Source organism: Charadrius vociferus, unplaced genomic scaffold (assembly GCF_000708025.1).
Source record: "Charadrius vociferus isolate BGI_N301 unplaced genomic scaffold, ASM70802v2 scaffold55, whole genome shotgun sequence".
Classification (NCBI taxonomy): Eukaryota; Metazoa; Chordata; class Aves; order Charadriiformes; family Charadriidae; genus Charadrius; species Charadrius vociferus.
Window position 1 is genome coordinate 3,708,627 of NW_009648444.1, and position 27,971 is coordinate 3,736,597.

At 37.9% G+C, this 27,971-nt stretch overlaps 1 protein-coding gene across 1 annotated transcript in view; it reads right to left on the reverse strand.

Annotated features, from left to right (window-relative positions):
• BANK1 (B-cell scaffold protein with ankyrin repeats 1) overlaps positions 1-27,971 on the reverse strand; it is a 131,211-nt gene that overhangs the window by 94,876 nt on the left and 8,364 nt on the right. The window contains exons 3-7 of the mRNA XM_009885531.1: positions 26,077-26,142; positions 14,722-14,870; positions 13,425-13,563; positions 11,351-11,493; positions 4,131-4,251 (exon numbers count right to left, since the gene is read on the reverse strand). Coding sequence (XP_009883833.1) covers positions 4,131-4,251; positions 11,351-11,493; positions 13,425-13,563; positions 14,722-14,870; positions 26,077-26,142 — 618 coding nt within the window. The remainder of the gene's footprint in view (positions 1-4,130; positions 4,252-11,350; positions 11,494-13,424; positions 13,564-14,721; positions 14,871-26,076; positions 26,143-27,971) is intronic.

Here is a 27,971-nt window from a genome sequence, read left to right on the forward strand (position 1 = left end):
TTTGGTTACTACAACAGCTATTACATTAGGATACTTCATCAAAAGCAAGCAACTGAAACTCATCTTATGCATGGCAAACTACATTCCAATGGCTATCATTCAAAACCATTGTTTGTAAAAAATCAGCACAAATTTTTACTTTTACCATTTCCAATTGCTGCCTTTTATAAATCAATTTCTTTTGCATAATACTGACAAACTTAAGAGGAGGTCAAAAAACAAGTAAAGACACAGCACCATCATTGCCTCTATTTAGGCAGAGATATAATTCCCTTCCTGCATGTATTCCAAGTGAGATCCCATAGAGAACAACATAGTTCATACATGTTAAAGTGCTTGCAGGGTTATAGCCCTAGGTTTTCATGTTGCTTCATATTGCAAGGAACTTCACAAAGTTTGATGTGCTGCTCTAACAATTCTCCTTGCCTAGACAGCAAGCATTCAAATTTCCAAAATACATATTTGTGATCCATGGTATCTCTTGAAAAATTTTCCTTATCAGAAATCATTATATCCAGTGATATACCTATCCTAAGCAGGTAAAGTTGTTCTGTTACATATTATGGTAACAGTAAGTTTTTCAGGACATCTTGCCCTCTTTTTTTTTTTTATTAATATTTAAAAGAAATAGAAATACTGAAAATATTCTAGTTGAGTCTACCCCAGGGAAATAACAATGGATGACTTTACCCTAAGCATATCTTATCTATAGGCATGTTTACATATAAATATGTTAGTATAGAGACAGGCAATCACACATGTTTATATTGATATAACAGACCAGGTGTAACAGACCAGTAAAGCAGAAAAGATCATATTAAACAAGGAACTACGCATAAGGCCTGTCATCAGGTACTCAAAGTCTCCAACTTAATTTGAATAAATGGAAACTGAAAGACAAGCAAATAGCCTCAGGGTCTACAAGAAAAAAATACTATAAATATGGTCATGTATGTACATGACAGGAAACACACAGCGAGAGCTATAGAAATATAACGTACATCCTTTCGTTCTTATCACCTCAAATGATGAAACTGCATTTCTGGTGGTGACTCTGCACACAAAATAAAGACAGTTATAAGGCTGCCTCAAATTAGGCAATCTGAAATTACGCATTGAAGAGCGAACCAAACAAAGAAGTGCTAGCTGAAAGGATTACTCAGACACTTGTAACAGATGCATTGAAAGGAAGATGGTATCAGAGTTGACCTTTTGCACTTTTGCCATCTATCTTGACTTTGCCAGCCTAGACACCAACCTCTCAACAAGTACTGCATTCATCACACTAAAAAGTTGTTAAACAGCCATTCTGGTGAGGGGAGCAGCTCTTGAAAAATTACGTAGGTAAACATGCACCCGGTGACATATTGATCTAAACCATTGTTACTATAGGCATGCACCACATTGCATTTTTCTTAAATTACATCACATGCATTTTTCCTATTAGAGTTTATATTTAGTTTTACACTCCTAAGTTTTTAATCACGCAGCTGTACACTTTGTGTGAAGTCAGACCATGCAATTCACTAGTTATCCAATAAAATTAATCATGAGTTCTTCATTATTTGTTCACTTTGAGTTCATATTGAGAAGTCTCAAGTACAGCAATTTATCAGCTGCACCCTGGTGTGCTAGCTATAAAGTTAAACTAAAACCTCAAGGTAAAACCACACAGAGAAAGGTTTCTCTTATCTATGCCTCATGCTGCAAGACTGACCTCTTGTAGTCATGCCAATGACTAGCGTCATGAAACAGTCTCCAAAGGTTTAAAGAGGGTTTAAAGATAAGGTTTAAAGACATTTAAACTTTTTTTTACTGTTTAGGTTGAAAGTATTGCATCTTTACTTTGAAACCATCTAGCTTCCAAGGAGTGCATCTACCTTTGGGTAAAGGTATTATTACCAAGCTAGAGCTATTAGACCCAGACTGGAAAGCCAGAAGATTAAGTGCAGTCCATTAGATGCTAGATGTACAAAAAACTCGCTCCAGCTTTTGGAAGAAAATTACATATTCAAAGGTTTATGAACTAAGCATTTGATATCAAATCTAACCAGTGGCTCTCTTTATTGAGTTCAATAGGATTTGAAGCCTTTAGAAGCAAAGCTGGGAAGTGGGCAGCAATCCTACATAGAATCCCATACAGGTTGTCACTGAGAAGTTAAAAGTGTAATCATATTCTGACTTATTGACATGCCTCTCTTTCAACAAAGTATGTCTCAATGTAAAGTGTGTGCGTGTTCCCCCTGGAAACAGACAACTGGATTTCTGGCAGAAGTTAGCCTATTTTGATCACTAGGGAAAAGCAGCACATACAGTAATTATGAAATTAGGGCCGATCCATCTGCCCGTTCAGAGATGCAAGAAAAATTCATCTCAGTGCTATAGAACTTTTGGTGCAATAGCTTCTTATCCTTCCCAGAAGTATTTAATTAGTTTTCATTCTTTGACATTTTCTCTTTGGAAGAAAAAAAATGGTACTTGGAAAAAAATGAGATAAAACCGGCTGAACAAGGAGACGTTAGTCCTCCATTAGACCTGATACATCTAACGCCTGTTTGGGATGCTCTTACAGGGAGTCAAAGATGTGGATTTACACACCTTTCAGGCAGAAGGGGGATCAGAGCCTAGGCCTCCCACATTCTGAGTGCTTCCAGCTCTGTGACCACATCTTTTTTTCATGAAGAATCTAGGCATCTAACCTAGTACTTTCCTGTTGCACTGGACATCAAACCAATTAGTTTTAAGGTCACCAGTAGGCTCATGTTCACAAGCAGTCAACTTGCTCTTGAACTACACAGGCCTTTTGGGGAGGAACTGCAGGTTGGTAAGCATTATTCTCAATATTCAAAAATGTGCCCAAATCTAACTGGTTACTAGAGAAGCAGAAAATCTTTTGCTCATCAGAACAAACATTTCACATTAGGAATGACTCTCTAATGTGTCCTATACACCCCCACCCTGCAGTCTTGCACAGGAAAATGTCAAGGACAGTTGCCTCCCTGAACACCCTACTTGTTTGCTTCCACTAACCTAGACTCACATTTAAGCTCATTTTTAGAACACAAGTAGAATCGTGTTTATTTAGTACAGAGGGTTGAATTCCATCACCAAAGAAACCTTACTGAAACAGAAAGGAAGCATGATAGAACTACCTTCAAAACTGGCTATATTTGGTTACTAGAAGCAAGTGTTATGTTTTACTTGGATGTAGTGAGTTTATTTTCTCAAAACCATAGACCAGGTACACAAAACAGGACTCAGCCAATAACTCAAACACTTCTTTCTATAGTATTTCAGAAGGGAAACACATTTTCTTGGCATTTGTTTTTCCCCAAAAGTTTCTTAGAAAAGCTGAGGTCTAACACACAGCTGAAATAACATCATAATGATCCTTTCAAGACACAAACTAAATAATCACACTCTTGGTTTATTGCAAACCCATTTGAATCCTTAATTAGTGGTTAATGAATTCAACCAGGACCCTCCATTTGGTACTGAACAGTAGCTTTTGTTGATACATTACAGAATTGTGCAAATAATGTGTCTACTTTATAGACAAATCCTATTTTAAGTCCCTGGGATGCCTTTTTTTTTTTTAATTAAAAATAATATAACTACCTTTTAGCTAGAAGTAACGCAAACTATTAAGTGCATAGGTACTAAAATGAATGGAGAAGTTTAGTGCTGTTCTAAGTCCAAAAGCCATCCATTCTCTTCAGACAGAGAAATACTTCCAATTTTCTTTTTTTGTCACCAAACTTTGAGAAAGTGAAGTTTAAATTGTAAGGCAGAAGAGCAATTAGTAAAAAATATATAATGTACAGGCATACCCTCATGTCTTTTATTGCCCGTTTTCACTGTAAGTATAAATTTGCTAAGCTGTAAAGCTGTCAATTTGCAGTTGATCCAAAGCTGATCGAACATCCAGACAAGTATAAATATGTGGTACTGAGTCATGAACTAACGATTTACAGCATTCTTTTCCCCATTTTTCCTGGTTATGTTGTCTTTATTGTGGATAGCTGCATTTCACTAGTGGTTTTAAATATTTAAAGACTGTCTTATTAACATTTATAAGTAATAACCATAGCATCAGTAATAAAAATCAATGCATAGAAGAAGTGACTCACTAGCTTGTTGATGGTGCTCTTCTTCATTTTGGAATGGGCTGAATTTGTAAGTAGATATTTTTCTTTCAAATAACGAAGTCAGGACACTGTCTAGCTTCTCAACAGAAGAAAATTTAAAAGCCTGTTTAAAAGAAGAAAAAAAAAGAAAAAAACAGTGCATTTGTTGCATATGTATTTTTATCTTTACCCTAAGAGTGCTGGTGAATCAAATTACTTATCTAAAATCTGAAGGCTCAAGCAATGATTTAACAAGCTATCTTGTTAACTGAATCATAACAAGTAGTTTTGTTCTGCTGCTCTAAAATAACGACACAGTAGGAAAATCTAGTTTAGTTATTTGTAAAAAAAGAAGTCTATAGTAATGTCTTATCTTGCGTATAGGAGGCCCTGTTCCAGTACTTATCTGAAGATAGTAATAGAAATAACAGTGAAACAGAACTGGCAAGAAGACAACTCTGCACTATCGAACTCCATACCAACATAAAGGTCACCTCCCTCAAGAAGGAATTCAGGTTAGAGACTTTTAATCTACAGCCCATTCCCGCTCCAGAGCGCTCACAGACTCTAAGTATACTGCATTTACATATTTTGACACACCCTACACAAGTCTCTATAGGCCCATGAAATCTTCCTAAGAAATTCCACCAACACTACGCACCTTAAGTCCCTGCTGAAGTTTCACCAAAGCAAACAGAAGTAGAACTGTATTTAAAGTTAAGCACACTGCAAGGGAACACCGAGCCAGTCAAAAGTTTGAGAAAGCCCACCTTTTATCTGCATAAAGATTTAAAACATGACAGAAGAGAAGTAAAAGTACTACTTTCTCCTGTGTCCTTGCAGGCATGTTCTTCTTTTCAGGAGCTGCTCAGAATTAAGCTGGTGAGTTTGTAGGCAATTATTCCCATGCTCTCTGAAGCACAGCCAGCTGTTCTCTGCTCCTCCCTTCAATCCTGGTCCTTCTGCAAGTGCTTCTCCCTGCCGCAGAGGTCATCACCAGCAGCTTGTCCTTGCTCAGTACCACCTCCCCAGGTGTAGTCACTATCTCCATTCCCTCACCCACTTCTCAGAGCAACAGGACACAGCTGTGAAGAACAGAGAAGCCCCAAGTGCTGACCATCACACCTGGGCTTCCAAAACCATCTTCGAAAAAGGAAAAGACCAAGCACATATTTTGCTACTTTTGTGAATGAGATGATCTACATTCTTTAATAAATGCTAACAAAGCCCTGAAAATGTGTGCCACTGAAACACAGCATATGCAGCCAGTAAATCAACACATTTCTCACTGGCTCTAGCAGTACTAACAAGGTTACATTTACATAAAGATGAACTTCTTCAGTAGTTCTTACACATCAGATACTACTTTATATGCAATTCAATATCTAGATTACTTCTGCCAAAGAGAATGGGCTAGGCTTAAAAATCACTTAGGCATTTCTAACAATTTTAGCCAGTGATAGAATATATATAGATTTCATAGTTAGAGGAAAAGAAAAAAACATTTCAAAAAAACAGCTGCTGACGTGGCTTAGAAGATTGAAATACTAAATACAGTTGCAAAGGAAGTATCTCTGGGGATCAGGTAAAGGCACATACATAATATCACCACATAAGTCATATAGCTATTTCTTACAAGTTTTCATAGAAGAGGCAGCAGCTTATTTTCATTCTTCTTTTTCAATACCCACTGTAACTGGAATCCTGTTTGATGACTATGATAAAACATCCTTCAAGATACCAAATCTCTCAGAATCATAGGAGTATTATTCAACCAAAGTTTGTCATAAAGACTTCCTGAATCTCTCTAGATATTCTAAGTCACTCAAACTAACACGAACCCATCAATTTCAGTAATAAGGATATGACCTTAGTTTCAATTTATTTTTTTTTAAACCTAAGTAAACTGTACCAAGAAACTGCAGAACTAAGTAATTGAATCAACAGTTGCACTTGGTAGAAAGTCTGAGAGAAAAATACAGCATGTAAATTCAGCAGAATGCCGAATGAGAAATGGATGGAAAGTAAAAAATTAACTATGAAAAAGTTTAATTATGAATTATAAAATCAGTCTGTAAACTCAGTTAATGGAAGAACACAAACTCCCTAAGAGAGTTTCTTTAATTCAGAATTATACGGAAGTGAGGGAACAAAAAAAATCATGGACTTTAGTCAACGCTTACCCTCATATATTCTGTTAGCAAGTTCATTCAGCATTGTGATTCAGCTATTATAATCCCAACTCTTCCTACTCTACTATAAATTTTCAGGTTTTTCTCTTTCAAAACTTATGCAAAGAAACACTTCGTTTTTTACTCTCTTTATTTCCTTACATTTTAAATATTTATTTGGTTGCTTCAAATTGCTTTGGTTGCTTCTCCAAGTGACAGAGGAGCCAACGAGGAGAGGTGCCATGCTGGACCTTGTTCTCACCGACAAGGAGGGGAATGTGAAGCTCAAGGGCAGTCTTGGCTGCAGTAACCATGAAATTGTGGAGTTCAAGATCCTTAGGGCAGTGAGGAGAGTGCACAGTAAGTTCACTACCCTGGGCTTCAGCAGAGCAGACTTTGGTCTCTTCAGAGATCTGCTTGCTTGAGTACAGTGGGATTAAGCCCTGGAAGAAAGAGGGGCCCAAGCAAGCTGGCTAATATTCAAGAATCACCTCCACCAAGCTCAGGAGCGATGCATACTGACAAAGAAGTCCGGCAAAAACGCCAAGAAGCCTGCATGGATGAACAAGGAGCTCCTGGACAATCTCAAACAGAAAAAGGAAGCCTACAGAGGGTGGAAGCAAGGACAGGTAGCCTGGGAGGAATACAGAGAAACTGTCTGAGCAGCCAGGGATCAGGTTAGAAAAGCTAAAGCCCAGAGAGAGGTAAATCTGGCCAGGGACATCAAGGGCAGCAAGAAAAGCTTCTTTAAGTACATCAGTGACAAAAGGAAGACCAGGGAAAATGGAGGCCCACTCAGGAAGGAAACAGGAGACCTGGTCACCTAGGACATGAAGAAGGCTGAGATACTCAACGACTTCTTTGCCTCAGTCTTCCCTGGGAAGCACTCTAGCCACACCACCCAAGTCACAGAAGGCAAAGACAGGGACTAGAAGAATGAGGTACCACCCACTGTAGGAGAAGACCAGGTTCGAGACCATCTAAGGTATCTGAAGGTGTACAAGTCCATGGGACCTGATGAGATTCATCCGCAGGTCCTGAGGGAACTGGCAGATGTAGTTGCCAAGCCACTATCCACCATATTTGAGAAGTCGTGGCAGTTTAGTGAAGTTCCCACTGACTGAAAAGGGGGAAACATAACGCCCATTTTTAAACAGGGAAAAAAGGAAGACCTGGGGAACTACAGGCCAGCCAGTCTCACCTCTGTGCCCAGCAAGATCATGGAACAGATCCTCCTGGAAACTATACTAAAGCACATGGAAAATAAGGAGGTGATTGGTGACAGCTGACATGGCTTCACCAAGGGCAAATTGTGCCTGACAAATTTGGTGGCCTTCTTTACAGCACTGGTGGAAAAGGGAAGAGCAACTGACATCACCTACCTGGACTTGTGCAAAGCATTTGACACTGTCCCGCACAACATCCTTTCCTTTAAAATGGAGAGACACAGATTTCATGGATGGACCACTCGGTGGATAAGGAACTGGCTGGATGGCTGCAGTCAAAGAGTTGTGGTCAATGGCTCCACGTCCAAGCAGAGACCAGAGACGAGTGGTGTTTCTCAGGGGTCAGTACTGGGACCAGTGCTGTTTTACATCTTTGTCGGCAACATGGACAGTGGGATTGATTGAATCCTCAGCAAGTTTGCAGATGACACAAAGCTGTGTGGTGCAGTTGACATGCCTGAGGGAAAGGATGCCATCCAGAGGAACCTTGACAGGCTTGAGAGGTGGGCCCATGGAAACCTCATGAAGTTCAACAAGGCCAAGTACAAGGTCCTGCACATGGGTCAGGGCAATCCCAAGCACAAATACAGGCTGGGCAGAGAAGGGATTGAGAGCAGCAGCCCTGAGGAGAAGGACTCAGAGGTGTTGGTTGATCAGAAGCTGGACGTGAGCTGGCAATGTGCGCTTGCAACCCAGAAAGCCAACCACATCCTGGGCTGCATGAAAAGAAATGAGGCCAATGGGTCGAGGGAGGTGATTCTGCCTTTCTACTCTGCTCTTGTGAGACCCAAGCTGCAGCACTGCATCCAGCTCTGGAGCCTCCAACATAAGAAGGATATGGGCCTGTTGGAGCAAGCCCAGATGAGGGCCACAAGAATGATCAGAGGGGTGGAGCATCTCTCCTGTGAAGACAGGCTGAGAGAGTTGGGGTTGTTCAGCCTGGAGAAGGGAAGTCTCAAGGGAGACCTTATAGCGGCTTTCCAGTACGTAAAGGGGGCCTACAAGAAAGCTGGAGACAGACTCTTTAATCAAGGACTGCAGGGACAGGATGAGGCAGAACAGCTTTAAACTGAAAGAGGGTAGATTTAGACTAGATATTAGGAAGAAATTCGTTACTCCGAGGGTGGTGAGACACTGGAACAGGTTGCCCAGAGAAGTTGTGGAGGCCCCATCCCTGGAAGTGTTCAAGGCCAGGTTGGATGGGGCTTTGAGCAACCTGGAGTAGAGGAAGGTGTCCCTGCCCATGGCAGGGGGTTGGAACTAATGATCTTTAAGGTCCCTTCCAACTCTTAAATGTTCTATGGTTCTGTGACTGTAAAATGTCTTGCTAATGTTGGTAAATGCTTTTTAAATTCAGACAAGTTTGGAACATAGAAAATTACAATCTATCAGATGTGGCAAAGAATTTCACCCATAAACATGATTTGTAAAAATCTCAGAATACATTTAATCTAAAATATGGCTAGTGTTAATCTTTAATTCCTCTCTAAAAAGAGGAATTCGTAAGTGCAGCAGTACCATACTTTGCTGGTCTCCCAATAAGATATATGAAATGACTTTATCATCAGTAGAATGAATGCACAGCTATAAGCCTATGTGTTGGGCAGATTTGTTTATCTGTTTGGCTTTATTGGGGCACAAAATGGAGAGGGGGACAATAATCTCTATGCTGATAGCATCTCAAAGTAGCTGGAAGGGTTGGCAATATAATATACAATACAATTAAAGCATTTTACCAAAGCATTGTGTCTTTGGTATGCATTACTGTAGCAATTTGCTTTCATCACAGAACTTTAATAAGGAGATGCTTCTCAGATTGCAAGCATTTGTGAAAATCTTGAACTTTTCTTTGAACCACAGAGTGATATTGCTTTGATCAATAATTGCTGTAAGCTTTTCTATTTTATTTTAATTTTGTTTTCCATTGTGTTTGATTGTTACTTTGCATAGAAAAACCACTGTTACCCCAGGATACTTTTGCAAATAAGCTGACAGTTTCAAAGGTTTTAACTATCCTGGTTAAATAAAAGTTATTACTACTCCTGCAACTTGATGGGAATTCTAATTAGTATCAAGTCTATTTTGCTTTTCCTTGTGTGAAAGTATTTTTAAAGACTAAGTTAAATCATGCTCTGTAAATTGCATCTTTACGATATATCTTATTGCCATTAGATCAGGTTTACATGAGCTTAAAGTATTTAAAAGTTTGTGGAAATAGTTTAACTACCTAGCTGGCGTACCTCACTCCATGGCCCAGCAGGTACCACTAAGTATAATGACAAATCTTCCAACACATGTGTACACTTAGAAAAGAATTACCATTAGTATACTCTCCTACAGAGCAGCCATGATATTGTGTGGATTATAAAACTTACCCGATTACAAAAGTTTTCTCTACATTAATTTTTCAGTTGCGGAAATAATAAAATTAAGAGCAGGCAAACAGCGTCTCCTCATTTAAACCCTTGCTTATTATCCAGATGAGTACAGGTGAGGAAATTCTTAAACATCCCTGACAGTCATAACACTACAGCTGTACTTCCTGGTGTGCACTACTGCTCTGCACAGAATTATTTTTGCATTTGAATATAATTTGAATTGCATGTGTCTTACCAAATGTTACTCACGCTGGTTAACTGAACCATCAAAATCTTGAATAACACAAATAATTCTCCACTTGAAATACCAGGTGTGTTGTAGGTATCTAGGTTACATTGTTAATTACACTTTTTTTAATCATTATGACACACTTCTTATGCATAAAATTTAAATGAAACCTGTTAGAAGCTTACGTCAATGTCCTTCAAAATACAGGCTAAAGAATGAAGCATTTTAAGAACGCATTTGTACTTCGAGTTGCGCTATTTTTCTTGTGCAACAGCCTGTTGTCTTAGAACAGAAGTGACTTTTACTTGGAAGGAATCTACTCCCATTCTTAATAGAACACTAATAATGCAATACATCATTTTTTATTAATCCTTTCATTATGAGTGTAATGCCTTAGGTGGTAGATAAGGTAGATTTGTCACAGGAAAATGAGACTGTCTGCACTGGAAACACAGACTATTATTTTTGTTCTGGCTTTGCAATTACAATATAGACATCGTGACAAGTCTGCTTGGGCTACCCACCATTCAGCAAATGATACTTGAGATTCTGTCCTTTCTTAATAGATGCTTTCTTTTCTTATTATTTTGTATGTGCCATTGGCAAAGGACATGCTGAAGAGCACTGCAGCCTGCTGTGCTGATTTGAAACTCAGCTCAAAACCTGAATTCTTCCAAATATATGCAAAGAATCTGCATGGCAGCCAGCAAACCACACGAACGATAATTCAGCAGCTGTAAATGGACTTTATGTAATAGCAACCTACTGTCCTCCATACAAGCTATGACAGAAAAATCCTGTTTGCTGGTGAATGAATAATAATCCTCCAAATACAATGTGATTTAAGATTACTTGCTTCTGTTGGTTTTAAAACTTATTAAAAAGAACACTTTCAATGGAAAGGGACATCGCTACTGTTTCTTATTATTTCCATCCTCTGTAATTCAGGATGTTGTTCACTGGGCATATACAGCACAACAGATGTTTACATCACTCTCTCAACAAAAACAAAAAAATAGAAAATTTATTTTCACTTTCCTGACTTGCTTACAACTAGACACCTCAAAGATAGGCCTCTGTAATCCTGAGCCTATTATTGAGCCATTATTCATTACAGTGCAATCAAAAGAAGTCTTTACAGCACAGTGTATTATCTCTTAGCTCATATTGGCACTTATATTCCATTTTTTTATAATTAAAAATGCAGAAATCAACTTACCTGACAAGTTAAAGCTATTGGGTCAGCCACTTTCTTAAAAATGTGCTCAATCTCCTCTAGTGCAGTATAGTACTCGATCTGCGCTGTGGTCTTAATGACTCCCCCACAGTAGACATTTACATATACAGGGCCGGCAGGAAAATCTTATAAAACACAAATCAGAACAGTAGCTGAAAATATTTTACAATCCCAGACCAGAGGTCTCCGGGAATGAGTAAAAGAACAGGAAAATATCACAGAAAATGGATGAAGTCAATAAACTGGATTTGCATTTCACAGATGATTCAGTATAGTCAGTTTTTTATTCAGGTCTTTCAGTCTAAGATTAAAAAGCTGCATTAAAAATCATATCTGTAAATCTGTATAAAACAAAGGTATTGTATTGCTTTATGTTAGAAAGGAGATGAAAACAGTATGGTTCAAATTTCCAACTTCCCTTTGATAGACTGATGACCTATAATCAGCTCCTTTATGCCTACCAATTAAGGAAAAGTTCATTTATTACAAATAGTGGAATTGCTATTCATCTTTTGAAACTCTTTTCTTAATTGCAGGCAAGGTTCTCAAAATTGGATTTGAACTAGGCTGCAGAAATTGCAGTATAATTACTTCCATTCCAGTTGTTTACCTAGTGAAAAGCAAAGGAAAGAGGCATTTGTACGGTCTGTTACTTAAGTATGACTTGCTCTGTGTATGCAGCATGAGCCCTCTTTATGAGCACACTTTATAATTCATTAGTATTCATTGTGCCAGGCATCCTGCTGTACCATACCAGCACTAGCGCGGTTTTCTTAAAATTCTAACTCTGCCCACAAAAGAGCGATAAAAATGGGCAACCCTCAAAACCAGAGAAGACTAATATGGCCAGCAGAATTACTATTTTTTTTTTCTTTAAAAGGGTGCTCCCAAACTTCCAACTTTTCCAGATTTTGAAACAGAAAAAAGCCTACAGAGAGAAGCATTAAATAGAAATGGTATAAAAAACAAAACTAAAGTTGGTCTGCAGCGCTCTGCCAAATTTTTCATAATATTTCATTTACTGCTCATATTTTATTTCTTCATTCACTACAGAAATCTTCCTGTGATAACAATGTTCTCACAGAGTAATTCTGGAAGAATCTTTTAAGATCTGTGAATGAGGATTTCAGCTTTCCTTCTCCGAAATCCAATTACAGATGAAAGTTTCCTGTTGGTCATGTACCTCCCAATCAGGTCACTAAAAACAAACTCTCTGCACCATCACAGTAATAAAGAACTCTCAGGTCATATGTGGCCATTGTCTCAGGACAGTGTTCAGGATGACAATAAAGCCACAGAATTACCAAAACGCAGCTTCTGTCGAAAATTGTAGCCTATATATATATATTTCTTCCTATCTAAAGTTGTATTGCAATGGTTTCTGAATAAATTATTACCTAAGTTCCTTTGGGAATTCACAGCATTCAGTGGAATAGCAAACTACACTGAATACTTAGGTGAAGTTTTTTTTAATTCTTAACTCACATCAAGTGAGTGGGGATAGGTGTGGCCCTTAAATCTGTACAGATCTCCCATGAGAAACTATTGTTAACTAGTTGAAACTGTTGGCAACTAGTTATGGATAGAGCAGTTGAAAAAAGTCATTAGAAACCAGCAGAACTTAGTGATACAGAGAAATGGCATGGACACGAACAAAGAAAATAAATTATTTCCTGCGTCTGTAAGAATTATAAAGAGGAGTATAACTAAATTTACTGTGTTAAATATAAAATGAAACATTTTAGTATTAGAGTAATAAGAAAAGACTATTAGCTTTGCATTTTATGGCAGTGATTTTGAAGAATGTTAATCTGTGACTAATCAATGACATTTTAAGACTGCCACCTACCATTTAACGACACAAAAACAATCTAATAGGACCTAGTTTCCCATAAATCAGAAGGCCTTGCTTCTCTGCATTATTAATAAATGTTCTGTGTGCAAAACCCATGTAGAGGAAACATACAAAATAGTGGGAAGTGAAACTAGTTATCAGAAAAAGTGAAGGGAGTCCAAAATTTTCTGTTTACTTAAAGGTAAAGAATGTTTTTCTTACCTAAGGCTTTCATGTACTTGACCATCTTATTCCAAGAGGCTGGCTGTGTCCTAATTCGTTGATTATCTGCTATGAATTCAATTTCTAGAGTTTCATCATCTATTTCATCTTTCAACAAAATGAATATTTCACCAGGGTTCTATAAAATTAAAATATGTTCCCATTAGTCCTTCAGAAAATTATAATGAAAGTATAAAATGCAAATGAAAACATAAGTCAAAAGGAAAGTTCCTTTACCAACAGCTTCATACAAAAAAAAAATAAAATCATAATACCAAAACATGATGCCATCTTAGTGTTATCCTTTAGTATTTTACTGACATAAATGACACAATTAATGTCGTATTTTAAATTCAGCTTAGCCAACAATATTTTAAAACAGTATTTTAAATGCATAAGTAGGTGAATTGTTACACTTTCTAAGACTATTCTACTTTCTAGTCAAGAAGAATGACATTCAGCCTCATAAGGAGAACCTAAAATACTTTAGACTCACTTAAACTCTTATAGTGGACTGACAGTAACGTAAGTCAGAAGCAGGAGGTAATGTGAGATGATACCCCTCTACTGCCTTCTGAGCCACAGGGAATGTTACTCCCTTAGAACGGTACTAATCTCACCAATGAAATAATGTTTGTAAGTCACCTTTGAAAGACAGCAAGCAAAATACATGACAACCTCCATATCTGACCGTGGCCGCTCACTTATATAAAGGAATGCTGGATATTGCACTCTTACATTTTCACGTATTTTCTCACAGCAACTCTGATTAAAAACAAACACATATGAACATTTTTGTCCATCAGATATGCATACAGATATATATATATATATAAATACTTCTGGTTTAATTTAGAATCAGACAAGGTACACACTCACACAAGCAGTTGTTGTGTAACTCACATAATATGGGCACATATGCATGTACCCACATACCCATCGTCGATTCTTGCCAAGAGACACTCCATCTCTCTTAAGAAGTGCCTGACTACATGCTCTCTCTAAACTACAAGGTCCACATGACAGCAATATCTCTACCCAAGCTGCCAAATAATTCTAATAGAGATAAAATCCCTCAGAGGCTCCCTCAAAACTATTTTATTTGCAAATCCTTTGGCTGCAGTGTGGATGTGACACAAAGGCAAAATAAATCCCATTGCATTCTCCATGCACTCTCATTTTGGCCCCCTATCTGTTATTTGTTTTCACAACTGCTATAGTATGAATGAGATTGCAGCAGGAAGAAGAGAAGAACATTAACTGTTATCCCAAAGATTTTAGCATCCAAAAACCTTACCTCACATGATATTCTTCCTGGAAGCACCAATATCGACTGCTCGTTAGTTTCTAATGTTTCAGAAAGTACCTCTGCTTTAAAACTGAGGTCTGTTTTTTCTGATGCTCTCCTGACATCTGCCAAGTAAGCATCAGAGCTAGTCTGCTGATCTGAAATAAATAACATGGAATGAGGACATTGTTAATAATCCCAGATCAACAAAACACGGTAGAGATGTGGTTTCCAACATATTAAAGACTCATATGGCATTTGGAGTCGCATCAAGGTCACCGCATGAAAGCCCAGCAAAATTCCTTTCATTTAAATGTGGTGAGGTTTACCCCTTTGATTAAGAGCTTGCCTCTGAAGTTCTGATCCTGCAGTCTCTACACGAACAGGCTCTGTGTATATGCTTCATCTTACTAAAGTCAAACGGGACACGGCATTTAGACCAAAGTCATCGTGACCAACGAGGTCACAGAGATCAGTCAGTTTCGTAGTCTCAGAAGAACAAACTCTCACACACTGCAATAAACTGGGATTTTTACCACTCTTGCTTTCCCTGTATGTAAACAAGGACACCTACATGTTTGCAACATCAGCCCACCTGTCTACAGGGAGGATTTATGTGAGGGCAGCGATACGCATGACCGGATAACTACGACAGTAGACACAGATTCCATAGTCTTTGCCCTCCTTCATGGACAAAACAATGAACTGAAAGCACACATTTTTTTTGTGGGGGATATCCTGGGTTTGGAAATGCTACGCCAGTCATACAGATAGCTTGCAACCAGTTTCTTTTCTGTTTTGCTGTACTGGTAAAGGCCCAAGAGCCACAGTGAATCCTTCACCAAAATGCAGAACTCTAATGAAGAAATATAGAAGAAGTGACAACTGCATCTGCAGAGCTCTGACTAAGCCTGTGTCTTAGAAAGGCTATTCTTCACACCTGCTACTTCTCAGCTGTATCATTACTACTCCCTTCCAGACACTCTATTACCCTGTACAAAATGCTCTTGCCACCCATCTCAAAGGACTGCAGCAGCTCTTCATCACACAGGATTACCCAGCATATTGCAGTCACCTAGTTAGATTAATGATATCATTCCAAGCAGCTCAGAGTTAAAAAATCTTGACTGGCTGGTGAGAAAATATCCTGAGAGACATCAACAGTATCTTGGATTACTGTAAATTACAAAACACTCACAGTCAATTACATTCAAGGACACAAATAACTTTTCAGGCACATCTTTTCCTCTTAAATGGACGGAGAATATTAATACAAATTAGTGATGGGCAGAACACAGAACAGTAGCAATTTGGCTTTGTTGAAACAAGTACCACAGCCATTTTGAGTTTTTTCCGAAAGCGCCCAAGTGACTGAGGTACACAAACACCACAGTGCTCCCAAGTGGCACAGAACTCTTTCCATTCAGCATCAGTATTGCTAACTTACAATTAGTTTTCCCATTTTTTGCTTGCCTTTATTTCCCCTATATCTACCAGTCTGATACAGAATATTCCCTTTCCTTACCAACCTTGCCTTGCTTAAGAAGGCATTTTTAATGAACTCCTTTTGCAACAAATGTGCCTGCTAAGTGAAGTTATGCCAGAGAACGTAGTACAGAAACTTGGGTATGCTACGTCTGATTTAGATTCCTCCCAACCCTACCCTGAGATGTGCTTTGATTGTTAGAGATCCCAGACAAAAAAAAAAAAAAAAAAAAAAAAAAAAAGGTATCATTTGCCCACATTTTGTTGAGGAAGCTAAAGGTTCTTTGAACATCTAAGGTGGGTAAGTTCAGTGTTCATCATCAGCTAGTAAAATCTCCATAGCCTCCTACTGCTTATATTCTCGTGCTTTAAGGCAAACTAATTCTGAATTCAAGCTGTGAATTCAGTGAATATCAGTAAAATTACACCGAACCCATGTGTAGACATACTTTACTGAATTGAAGTAGTTTTAATTCCATTTGCTTTCATTTATTTTGGAAGTTAAATAGGCTACACTGAACAAAGGCTATTTTGATTCTGAATGAGAACCCACCCACAGTTCAATGCAGTTTAACTAATCCAGCTCCAACTAAGTACATTAATTTATTTGATTACCACCGTGAAGACTAGACTTTTTTTAGCAGTGCCCTTCAGAAAAAGGAAGGCCTGAATCGTGGCTGAGGAAAACAGGTAGGATACCGTATGCCCACAGCACATAATTTGGGAATATTATGTGTTCATATTTTAAGTCACTCGTAATTTTTACACTTAAGCACACAGAATTTACTTCAGAAGACAATTCATATGAGGTGCGTGCTTCTGAATTTTTTTCTACCACTTTAGGCAAAGGAGTCTTGCAAAGACAAGAAACATTTCATTATCGGATTGACAAAATGAAAGGACTGAATAACAAATCTGGTAGGCACTGGATTCTCAGATGTCAGCTTTCTGTCAGTGATCATTCTTCAAGGATCGTGTGGATGCATTCCGATCCATGGGAAGTTCATGACAGCTTTATTTCTACAGTCTGCACTCTGCTTATCAAAGATGACAGTAGTTACTTCCACTTTTTAATGTCCACAATAATTCATCTACTGAGAAGGTCAATGCTAGTGCTAACAAGTTGGTCTGAATTAGGATAATGTTTCCCTCCCACGTTAATTGCATTTTAATATTTTTATTATGCCTAGTGACATATGACTACAACCCAGTCAGTATTTGGATTGCACAGCCCTAGAGTTTAGACAAATTATTAAGAAATGTGGCTGTTAAATCAAAGACTTCGATATCTAAGAGAATAAGGGATTCCCCTGATGACTGTGAAAGTGGGGAGCGATTTCTTAGTTAAAAAACATCAAGCAAGACCTCTTTCACTAAACGTCAGGTCTACCTGACAATCAATGAAAGCCATTTCAAGCAGTCCAAGAATAACAGGGATCTATATTATCACTACTACATATTTAATAAGCAAACTCCAGAGCCACCATCTCCAGCACCCCGATTCCTACCAGCAGTTGCACGCTATCTGTCCTAAAATGTGGAACATGAAACAATCGCGTGAAGTGTTATTTATAAATGCTGAACAAGCAATCCACCAGAGATTAAGCAAGCCTTGTCTTGGCGTTAGCTAAAACAATGTAGTTCCTAAGGCCTTAATACTAGAGTAATGAGATTCTAGTCGCACAAATGATGCAATGTATAGAAAATATTTGTTTAATGTGGGCAGGTGTTGCCTGATGTACAGGTCTTTTGAACATCTTCACTGTGAACACTCTTTACAGTCTTGCTTTTAACCTGAAAGCAATGGCTAGGGAGCTGCCCTAATTGCTAAGGCTTTCAGAAAAATTGTAATTTACTAAGAATTTACAACTGTAGGTGAATATTGGCTTAAGAGAAGCATAAAAGAACATCATTATAATGCTAGAATATCTAAGAGAGAGGATTTATTAAAGAGTATTTGTTGCTTGGTGAATGTGTTCTTTTAACGTTTTATATAAATGCTGACCTACCCGTGACGTTCTTAAAACGTAGCAGCAACGATTAAAATAATGGATAAGTAAAACGGGACCCTTTCTTGTAGGACTGAAGTATAAGAAATTATTAACTATATATAATGATGCTTAGACAGCACTCTGAGCTAGAAGCTAAAAAGAAAGGAAATCTACGACAATCTTCCCTTGAGTATTCAGGGCAGTCTTACTGGGAATTACCGTCTGTTATAGAGGGTAATACGCTATTTCCATCGGGTTACTTTTGTTGGCTTACTTCTGACAAATATCTACTGCTGACGGTCACATTGAAAGGACTGATTTAAAATTTAAGTTCATATTTAAATAATAAGATATTACACACATTTACTGTAACAGTTATTCACTTAATTGGGCACAGTGCTGATGTTTTCAATTTTCCTTCAATATTCTCTCTCAATTCATGTAACTTCAATACATTAATTTGGTATATTTTACACAAAACCTTTTGGAATGCATTATTGCTTTCAATTTAACATTTGTAACTGAATTATTGAAATTACTTTGAAATTGCATTCCTGAGAAATTTTAATGAAGCCTCTCTAGTCTCTTGTGGATTCAACAATTAATGCCACACCATGGCTTCTGAACAACTTTCAAGCCATATCCAACCTCCCTCCCCTCCCCAATTTTCAAATGCACTCTTTAGCTACCCCTACTGCAGTCTACGTGAGGATTATAAATTGTCTCTGGCTTTGATTCCTTGGTATTCGCTAAATGTTTTGAGTCAACAACGAATGTGACAGATTTGGGGTATTAAAAATAGCAGAAAACATAAACTTATGAAAGATTTATGTGTTTTCTAAGGCTACCCATAGAATAAATCTCGCAGCCCAAATTTAGTTTGCTTTACAAAAGGAAAAGACCTGCTAGCTTTACAAATTTCATTTCTTCCTCGAGACTTGCTAAAGCAATGCTAACTGAAGAACAGAAACTGCATTACAAAAAAAGGTCCTCATTTATCCCTAGATCACACAACATAGAACAGGATGAGAAATACAGGCAAATCAGATTAGGCAGATGACAATGAATGGAAAGGTAATTAAGCAGGTGGCCAACTTGCCGTGTGAAATAAGAGACAGGGTGTTCCACTGCCAAAGACTAAAATAAAGAGGATTACAGAGGCTAAACTCAGCAGCGCATTTAAGTGCAGGAGTCATCCCATGCAATATGGTAGGACCACTCCCCAGCACAATGCGAGGTAAAAGCAAAAGTTCTGTGTCACAGAACCACTGGGTTCTGTGAGGTATAACTGAAACACTGCTTCTATACAAGTGGCTTCCTTGCAATTCAAAAGCTTAAAGTCAAACACATGTGTCACTGCTCTGCAGGAATGTGGGTGAAAGCAGAGCCATACAGGAAACAACAAAGTAACCTTCTTTAATGTGGAAAAATCAGGAAAAAAAGACGTAGGCACATCATATTCTTCCTGCAATCCACCATAAGTTTATCATAGACATTTATTAACATTAGTCCTCTTAAAGTATGGGTATTTGTAAATGCTGTATGAACTCAGTAGAGAGAGGGATTGAAAGGCAGCCTCTAACTGCATAAATTGCTCTATAAATGACCTGAGAAAGCCTGTGAAACATGAAGGCAGAAAACATCCACCACACTGGGCTTCATTCAATGAGCCTGTTTTACTCAGCATGAACATGGGATTTATTCATTTTTTACCATAAGCCCTTTCTACGATAGGATTTCAAAGCAAATCCCCTTTTCTGCTCTGCTGAAAAGTTTTCTTTTACTGATGGTGAGAGAGGGCTTAGGAATGGAAAGGTTTCTAAAAATCATGGAAAAATATTAAATACATACTCAAACATATAAACATCTGACTTAAATGCTAATTTCTTACATTTGTTTTCTATCATGTATAAATTCCAGACCAAGGTAAACATATTCGTTATTGAACAAGCTTTAAATAATGTTTCTCTCTATGCTGAACCATCTATCTTTTGCAAATATGTTGACAGTTATCTTTGTTTTTCTCAAAAGCATTCTCAGTCCCAATTTCTCCTGCATGGTTGAGTTCTTCTGTCAAAAACAGTAGCTTTCTGTGAGCTGGCCTATTTTGCCCATGTCTCCAAAATGTTTCTATTACTTTATTTATGGTGAACAATTTTTCTTGCAAATAAGCATCAAACTGACAGTTCCTGTAAAAGCTATGAAGAACAGTTTTTCCTTTTCTGAATATTTGGAGGCGGTGTTTATGTCATCTTAGCAACCGATGGTGCTGCAATTTTCATACATGTCTATTTCTCTTCCATAACACAGCAATCCCTGGACAGCCCCCCCCCATTGTTTTATGCATTACTGTATACATGTAGGCAAAGACTGATTTGATTGTGAGGGTGTATATCCAGCTGTTCTTGTGTTATCAGGTACGTTTTTGTACACAATTTACCACTTGGATGTAATTGTAGCCTAATGGAGTCATATAAAAGTCTTCTTATGTATACCCATACTGAATCTGATAGTAAAAACAAGAAATTCTGCCTTCAAATAACCATATAACAGCAAAAAGCAGTTTACCACGAATTTTCAATAACCTTTAAGAAATAATTTGCATGAAACTGTAGGTGTTTCTTTACATACATACTTTCATATGACTTCACCTGTATATTCAGAGACAATCTAAAGCTATGACAACTAACTAGTTCCTAACTGGCCTGCGGCTTGGAAGAAAGATTTGACTTGAACTCAGCAATCAGTGCTTTGGTTAGGATGCATACATTTAGATTACAGCCTTTTGGGGACTAAGTTTATCTTTCACTATATATCAATTCATGTTATTATTGTTACTGCAATCAAATCTATGATTTTCAGCTACAGCAGCAGCACTAATAACATGAGCACTCTCCTGAGCTTTAGACCCAGAGTAACTGTCCCAAAGAGTTTCGAAACTGTTAGGCACACTGATGAGTTTGGAAATAATAACTACCTGCCTGAGGTCATTTAGGCACTGAGCAGAACTGTTGATGGAACCCAAGCCTGTTATTTCCAGTTTCTACATTCTGCATACTTTCATCCTGCCTCTTCTCCAGGGAAAGGCTAACTGAAGTCTGGCCTCTGTGTGCACCGGCAGTTCTCAGTTATTAAAGCCTGATGTTTTATTAAAGAGTCCATCTATCCATTTCAGAGTTACGGGAGTTCTACCACAGTAAAAACATTTTGGCATTTTTGTTCCGTTTCTCTGTGGTATCAGCACACACACATCTCACCTCTGTTTCAGTGAAGGATTATACAGCACCAAACGTTGCCCAAAATCTGAGACATGTTGTTACAACAGCAGAGACAGGTTTTTCTCCTGCTGCTGACTCAAATTACCACTAAAGAAGAAAGGCCTGATAGAAGGGGCATCCAGAGTTGTGAGCAGACCTCCTAAACTTGTTTGCCTGATAAAATGGTCCTGCAACTTCCTTATTATTCCAAAGGGGCTAGCTGCAGCTGTCTAGCAGTTCTATTATCCCTAAACTACAATTCAAGTCTCTTATAACAGGTCTGGCACAAATTGCACACTGTGCTTGGACAGAGAAGTGACACGTGGCTACATTTTGAATTACATAGATATAAAAGAACACAGCTAGAGGGGAGCATTTTAGAATCAAGTCATACTTCAGGGAAGAACAACTGGCAGGCAGGCCAAAAGCTCAGATTTAAGGCCAAATAGGGGTTTAAGGTTTTACAGATATCACCCTCAAGGCACTACTAGTGAGTAGTCAAACTTTCCCCTCTTGATCATGTTTCTATTCTCTTGATGAAGCATATTCTTTACAGTCATCAAAGTTCAAAAAATGACATGGCTGGAAGGTCATGAAGTTTAACATCACTGAAAAGTCCTTTAATAAATAAATTGGGAGAGGCCAGGGGGAGAGACGCTGGTAGCCAGCATTCTCAGCCTCTAACCTACTCAAAAGTAGTAGTACACAAAAGTAGTAGTACACAAAAGTACAGGACACATATCATTAATAGTATCCAAACATTTACTGACACAAGACAATATACTCCACATCATAGCATCCCTTAAATCAATCAGGTAACAGAAGCTAGCATGGGCTGCAGCAGCCCATTTACCAAATAGCGTATCTTAGTCTGTATGACAGCAGAGCTTCAATACCTGCACAGGGCTCTTATCAATGCCTGGATGAAATTTATGATGCTGTTCTTGATCTGTACAGTTCTAAATTACATGGGACTTCTCTATCTAAGAGACCACACGTCTCCCCGTGCCATGCTGCCACAGCTGCTGTCAGCAGAAAGACTCACGCCAGACACATTTGCTATTAAAGAAAAAAAAAAAAGGGGGGAAAAAAAAAGGGGTTTAGGCTTAGAAGAAAACAAAAACTTTATTTCAAAACTGAAAACTGTCCCAATCAGGACTGAAAAGATTTTGAAATAAATAAATAAGGGGGAAAATGAGACATTGATTATTGTGAATAAAAATCAACAACAGTAGAATGCAAATAATTGAAAGATCTAAAAACTCTATCTCCCACGGTGTTCATAAAAATATTGTTGTTGGTTTTGTAATATATCAGGAAAAAACAGTATCTAGCAATGACAGGTATCTACTATGCAATGAATGTAAAATTATCAGTCTGCAGAAGAGGAAGAAGCATGCAACAAATATTTATGTTCTGGAAAGATGATACACTCGTATTTTATAGAAAAGACAAAATACTTTCCATTGGTAACAAGTATGGAGGATGTTAAATAGCAGCTATTAAATATTTTTAGATCTGTAGGACTGGATAAGTTTACGCCAAAAAAACATTGGCTGAGAAACTCCATGAAACACTACTGTTGACTTTTAACAAATCTTGAAAAAGTTAATATTGTGCCAACATCTTAGAAAGAACAGTCTATATGGCTCTAGCCTATATCGCTGACATGAATCCTGAATTAAGTAATGGTAATAACGTGATGTAACCAGTGAAGAATTGAAGGTGATAGCATAATGTAGAGGAATGTGGTTGTGTGGAAAACAATCAATCTTCATCTTGTTTTGTGATGGTATTACAGGTTTGATTGTTAAATATACCTGCATCTGTTGTAGTCAGAATAAAAATCAATCTGTTTGCTTAGTGAAGATAAAATATAACAGATTACTAGATTACAGTCTACAAGGAACAGCACAAATAAAATATTCCTAATAATAGAAAGGATTTTAGCCCAACACAAAAAGGCAAGGCATGAATAGTTTGAAACTGATGTTATATAAACTTCTAATAGAAATGTATTTTAAAAGCTATTTTAATTAAACTATGGAACTATTTGTCAGGAGATGGTGAATTCATACTACTTGCAATCTTCAAAACAAAACTGGCTATCTTTCCCAAATGTACAGTATCTTAAAAAGAAATTATGAGCATAGGGCAAAAGTTAGGTGGCACTTTTGTTGATTGTCATGTCTTATGGCCCTAAAATCTGCAAAATTTTCTATTAAATCAAAAGGAAATTTGCCATTGACTTCAGTAGGAATAGTTCCTCTATATGAATAATTTTGTCTTGGTTTTCTTTTTTTTTTATATGTTTTGTCATCCACTCGCTGCTCTTTTCACCCTTGTTGCTTTAGATTTCTCATTTAGTTTTATACTTGTGATCTGTTCAACTTTCATTCCAGTTCAAGTCTAAATTCCATCTTCTCTCACTTTATACTCTCTTTGGTACTATATGTGCATACTCAAACAAAACTTCAGCTGTGAGCATGACAAAAAATGCTGTTCTTTTGTGAATTTATAGGGTTCTAGCAAAAATCTTTTCTTGGTTTATAATTTCTCCTGACACTTCTGTTTTGTATCATAGATACAATTTAGCACTGCATACACATGAATCTTCGAAACTGCAATCATTTCACTTCTTGGGGTACTTTCCCTCCAAAGTTTTGCAGTGATATTGGATAACTGCTCCCTGTTGCACCACCACACAAGAAATGTTGACTGTTTATTTCCTTAGTCTCATTCAGGAGTCAGTCTTAACCTCACATGTAGGATACAATTATTGGGAATCCCTCTTTTTTTAGTTCGCCCTTTCTCTCATCAGAGCATTTGAGAATCTCTTTGGTCCTCTTAGCAACAACTAGACATCATTAACCAGCAGAGCCTACATACAATCAGTGCTATCAAGATGACTGCCAAAAGCTGACTGAGAACTGTGGTCCAGGCAACTTCAGCAAAGATTTCAAGTGAAATTTTTGCTCTTAATGCAAGACTTTCTTAGCTGGAAAATCCTCAGTTCACTTTATTAATCAGCATCAACAGTTCAGCAGATGGGAAACTTGGACTTAAAGTGGCTCTTCAATTCCCCATTTAAAAGCAGCAAAGGATTCTTACAAAAGAGTCAAGGTTTAAAGCGGTAGTAGCTTGGACAAACATCTCCCCGGTCCTTTATTTTCTTGGGATTCTCTTTTTTCCATGACTATTCCCTCATTTGCTGTCTCATTTTCTTGGGATCGCAATCATGAATGAGAGGAACAGTGATGTCAGCTTATTAAGCACCTGGATGATGAGCCAGTACTGACACAAAGCCTTCTATATATCAACAAACTTGTTCAGTGCACTGACCCATGGCACATTCAACACAGGACCAAAAGAGATATCCTTAGAAACCTTGACAATACATCTGTAGGGATGTAACAGTGCAACTTTACAGCAGCTTTCTGCTTGAGATCACACAAGTACACCGAGATGCCAGGAAAGTCACAAACTCCCTATTGGAAAGGTGCGGGGACTAATAGGAGAAGATTTGGTAAAGAGAAATGGTTGGTGCTAAATACTCCCTTCCACACTATACGTTTCAAAGCAGCATACTTCCAACTAGTTCTGGTCTGGACCTACATACCTTTTAGTGTCTGAAGTGCACCCAGTGAGCTCCCTGAGTGCACTTTTCATTTTAGTTTTATTTAAAAGAATCCAAACCACATGCTCCAAGATTGTTCTGCGTTGTGAACCAAAGCACGGTAAGTGGGAATGACTGGAATATTTAAAAGAACACAGGTTGATGCTTGTATCTTCAAATCAACTGAAGAAACTAAAATTCTAAGCTCCATACATCGCTGACATGTATATTGAATTCACGCCAGTAAGGAGGAGTCAGTGAGCTTGCAGCATCCTTCTACCTTTACATCTTGCCAACGAAACAGACCCACAGAGCCAGTAACTTCAGAGTCCAGCAGCACAGAACTGCTATGCCAGGAATTCCAAAATAACTTACTCAGCCTTTTCCATCAGTCAGCATACCAGTGCTGTTAAGCCAATCACTTCACAACAGTGTCAACCCAGAAATAAAGTTGTTTAAGTAAGAACTGGGGATAACACGTTATGTAGCTCTTCACTAAAAGTAAGTGGAGAGTTTACCAGGCTATTTTCCCTACTAAGACTCTTTGTAGGCTTTCACAAACATAAATAAACCAGAATAGCAAACATCAAGAGGTGCTGAAGTCAGGATGCAGGGCTTCTGTCAACCACTGGCTGCCAATGAATGATGCTGCAAATGTAATGCGAGTAGGACTGATCTATCTGAAATTTCAAATCAGCTCTCCCTTTACTACACGCAAAACTCCCCATGCCGGGAGCAGAGAAGGAAATCTCACCATGTCTTCCTTTTTCTCTTCTCTGAAATGAAAGGAAAAATCCCTGTTGAATCTCGTCCCCTTTTTACACTCCTCACCAGAACGTGTGGGTATAGATGTGTGGGTGGATGCTTGAGAACAAGGTATGTTCCTCTACACAACTGTATGCTATGGTGAGGTTAGTTTATTGCCTTTCATGTCTGACAAGATGTAAGAAAACAAATTAAATTTTCTGAAGAGTACTGGCTTTATTCAAGTAAATACAAGGGGAATTCAACTCACCGTCTGCAAGAACTGCTTCATAGATATAAGACAAAGAGTCTCCAGGATTTTCATTCTGTGGCTTACCTAGGAAAGAAAAAAGAATTCTTTAATGGTATCTACTTGGAAATATCTTTAAATGGTCATCAAGTCTGATTACAATGATCATTGCTATCCTACTTGATTGTTTCACAGAATGTTTAGTTTGCTCTGAAGATCTTAACATCAGAAATCAGGCTGAGGGAAAAAAAAAAAAGAAAAATTTGCTAAATAAAACAGAGTTAAGAAAACAAATGGACAAGCAACCTACAACCTCAGAAATAAGGAAATACCATGACACCAATTTCCACTTTCTTTTTTTTAGGTGAAATTCTGTATGTTATTTTAGATACAAGATACAGCTATTTTAAAGCTACAGGTTTGCAAATAGAAAAAAAAATAGAAAAAAAAAATCCAAGAGCTAGTGAAGAGGTACAAGCCTAGTAAGATCTTTAGATGGATTGTATTTATCCCTTTTCAGTAAACATCCCTGTGACTGATCTTTTCAACTTACTATAGCAGGTAAGAAATGTGGGCTTGAGGAAGAAGAGAAGTTCCCCTGGAAGACAATATGGCAAACAATGGGAGAGGAGTTGGGCAAAAGGAAAGAGAATAGAATCATGTGCAGGAAAGTGAGAAATGGAAAATGGATGCAGGCATTAGGATTTGGGAGACAGGACAACAATGCAGGCCTGTGTTTGATAATGCAATAAATCTGGCTACAGAGTTCCCAGTATTGGTTCAAAAAAAGGAATGGCCACATTATGTAAAGTACTGGTCAAATATTAAAAAAAAACTCTGTCAGTTCCAGTTTGTTGAAATGATTTCGGTGGCTTAATAACTACCAGGAGACTTTCTGCCACATTATGCAATATCTGTCTATGCCACTCTTTCTTTATGCTGGATCAAGCTATCACCTGTTTTTCCACATCTGAGGTAACGTTGACATAAGAGATAAGGTCTGCTTGAGCTCCATATTGTGAGATCCAACTAATTCAACAAACATGCTGTTGCACAGCATCTGTGGGATCCTGATCAGGATCCCATGTATATTGCCGGGTGCTCCAGAAGGGAATAACCAATATTACTACAAGGGACCAAGACTGAAGAGTAAGAGTCCCTGGGTAAAGATGCCAAGGCTAGGATGAGAAAAGGAGCCTGGGAAAGCAAATGTTTTACAACGACTTCATTAAGGTTGCATAAAACCAAACACTCAAAAGCAGTCTTTCTCCTTTGTAGTTTATTGTTAACTATTTCTTTTAAATTGATCTGTACTGGGGACAGTGCACAAAATAGACCTATTCCAGCATCGACTTGTGGTTTTGTACTTAAAGAAGGTGTTGTTTACCGCACTCCTATTCAGTTATTCTTGTAACAACAAGAGTCTGGTGAATGAGGAGACTATTCCAGTGAGCGAAAGGACAGTGATATTAGCTGAATGCTGCTCAAGAGAATTTAGATAATTTCTGGCTCTCATCCTAAAGTTTTGAAGCAAAAAGCTAGAATGCTTTTAAAACATGCTTTTCAGAAGTGCTCATTAGTTTTCCATTGCACTTTCTGCGAAAGACCTGACAGCTGACCTGCAGATATCTGAGCAGTCAAACATGCACCTGAAATTGAAGGGAGTTTGAATATGGACATAAAAAATACTGTATACTGGCAAGTGTTACGAAAGTAATGTATTAAAGTGGTATCATAAGTGGAAGAAATACTTCACCCTGAACTTGCTGAATACCAGTATGTAAACTGTTGATAAAATAACATTTGGACAGCACACAGTATAGAAATGAGTTCTACAGACATTAGGAAATTAACAATTCTGTTTTCTCGACAGGATTTGAATGACATTCAATACATAACGCAACCACAAACTCAAA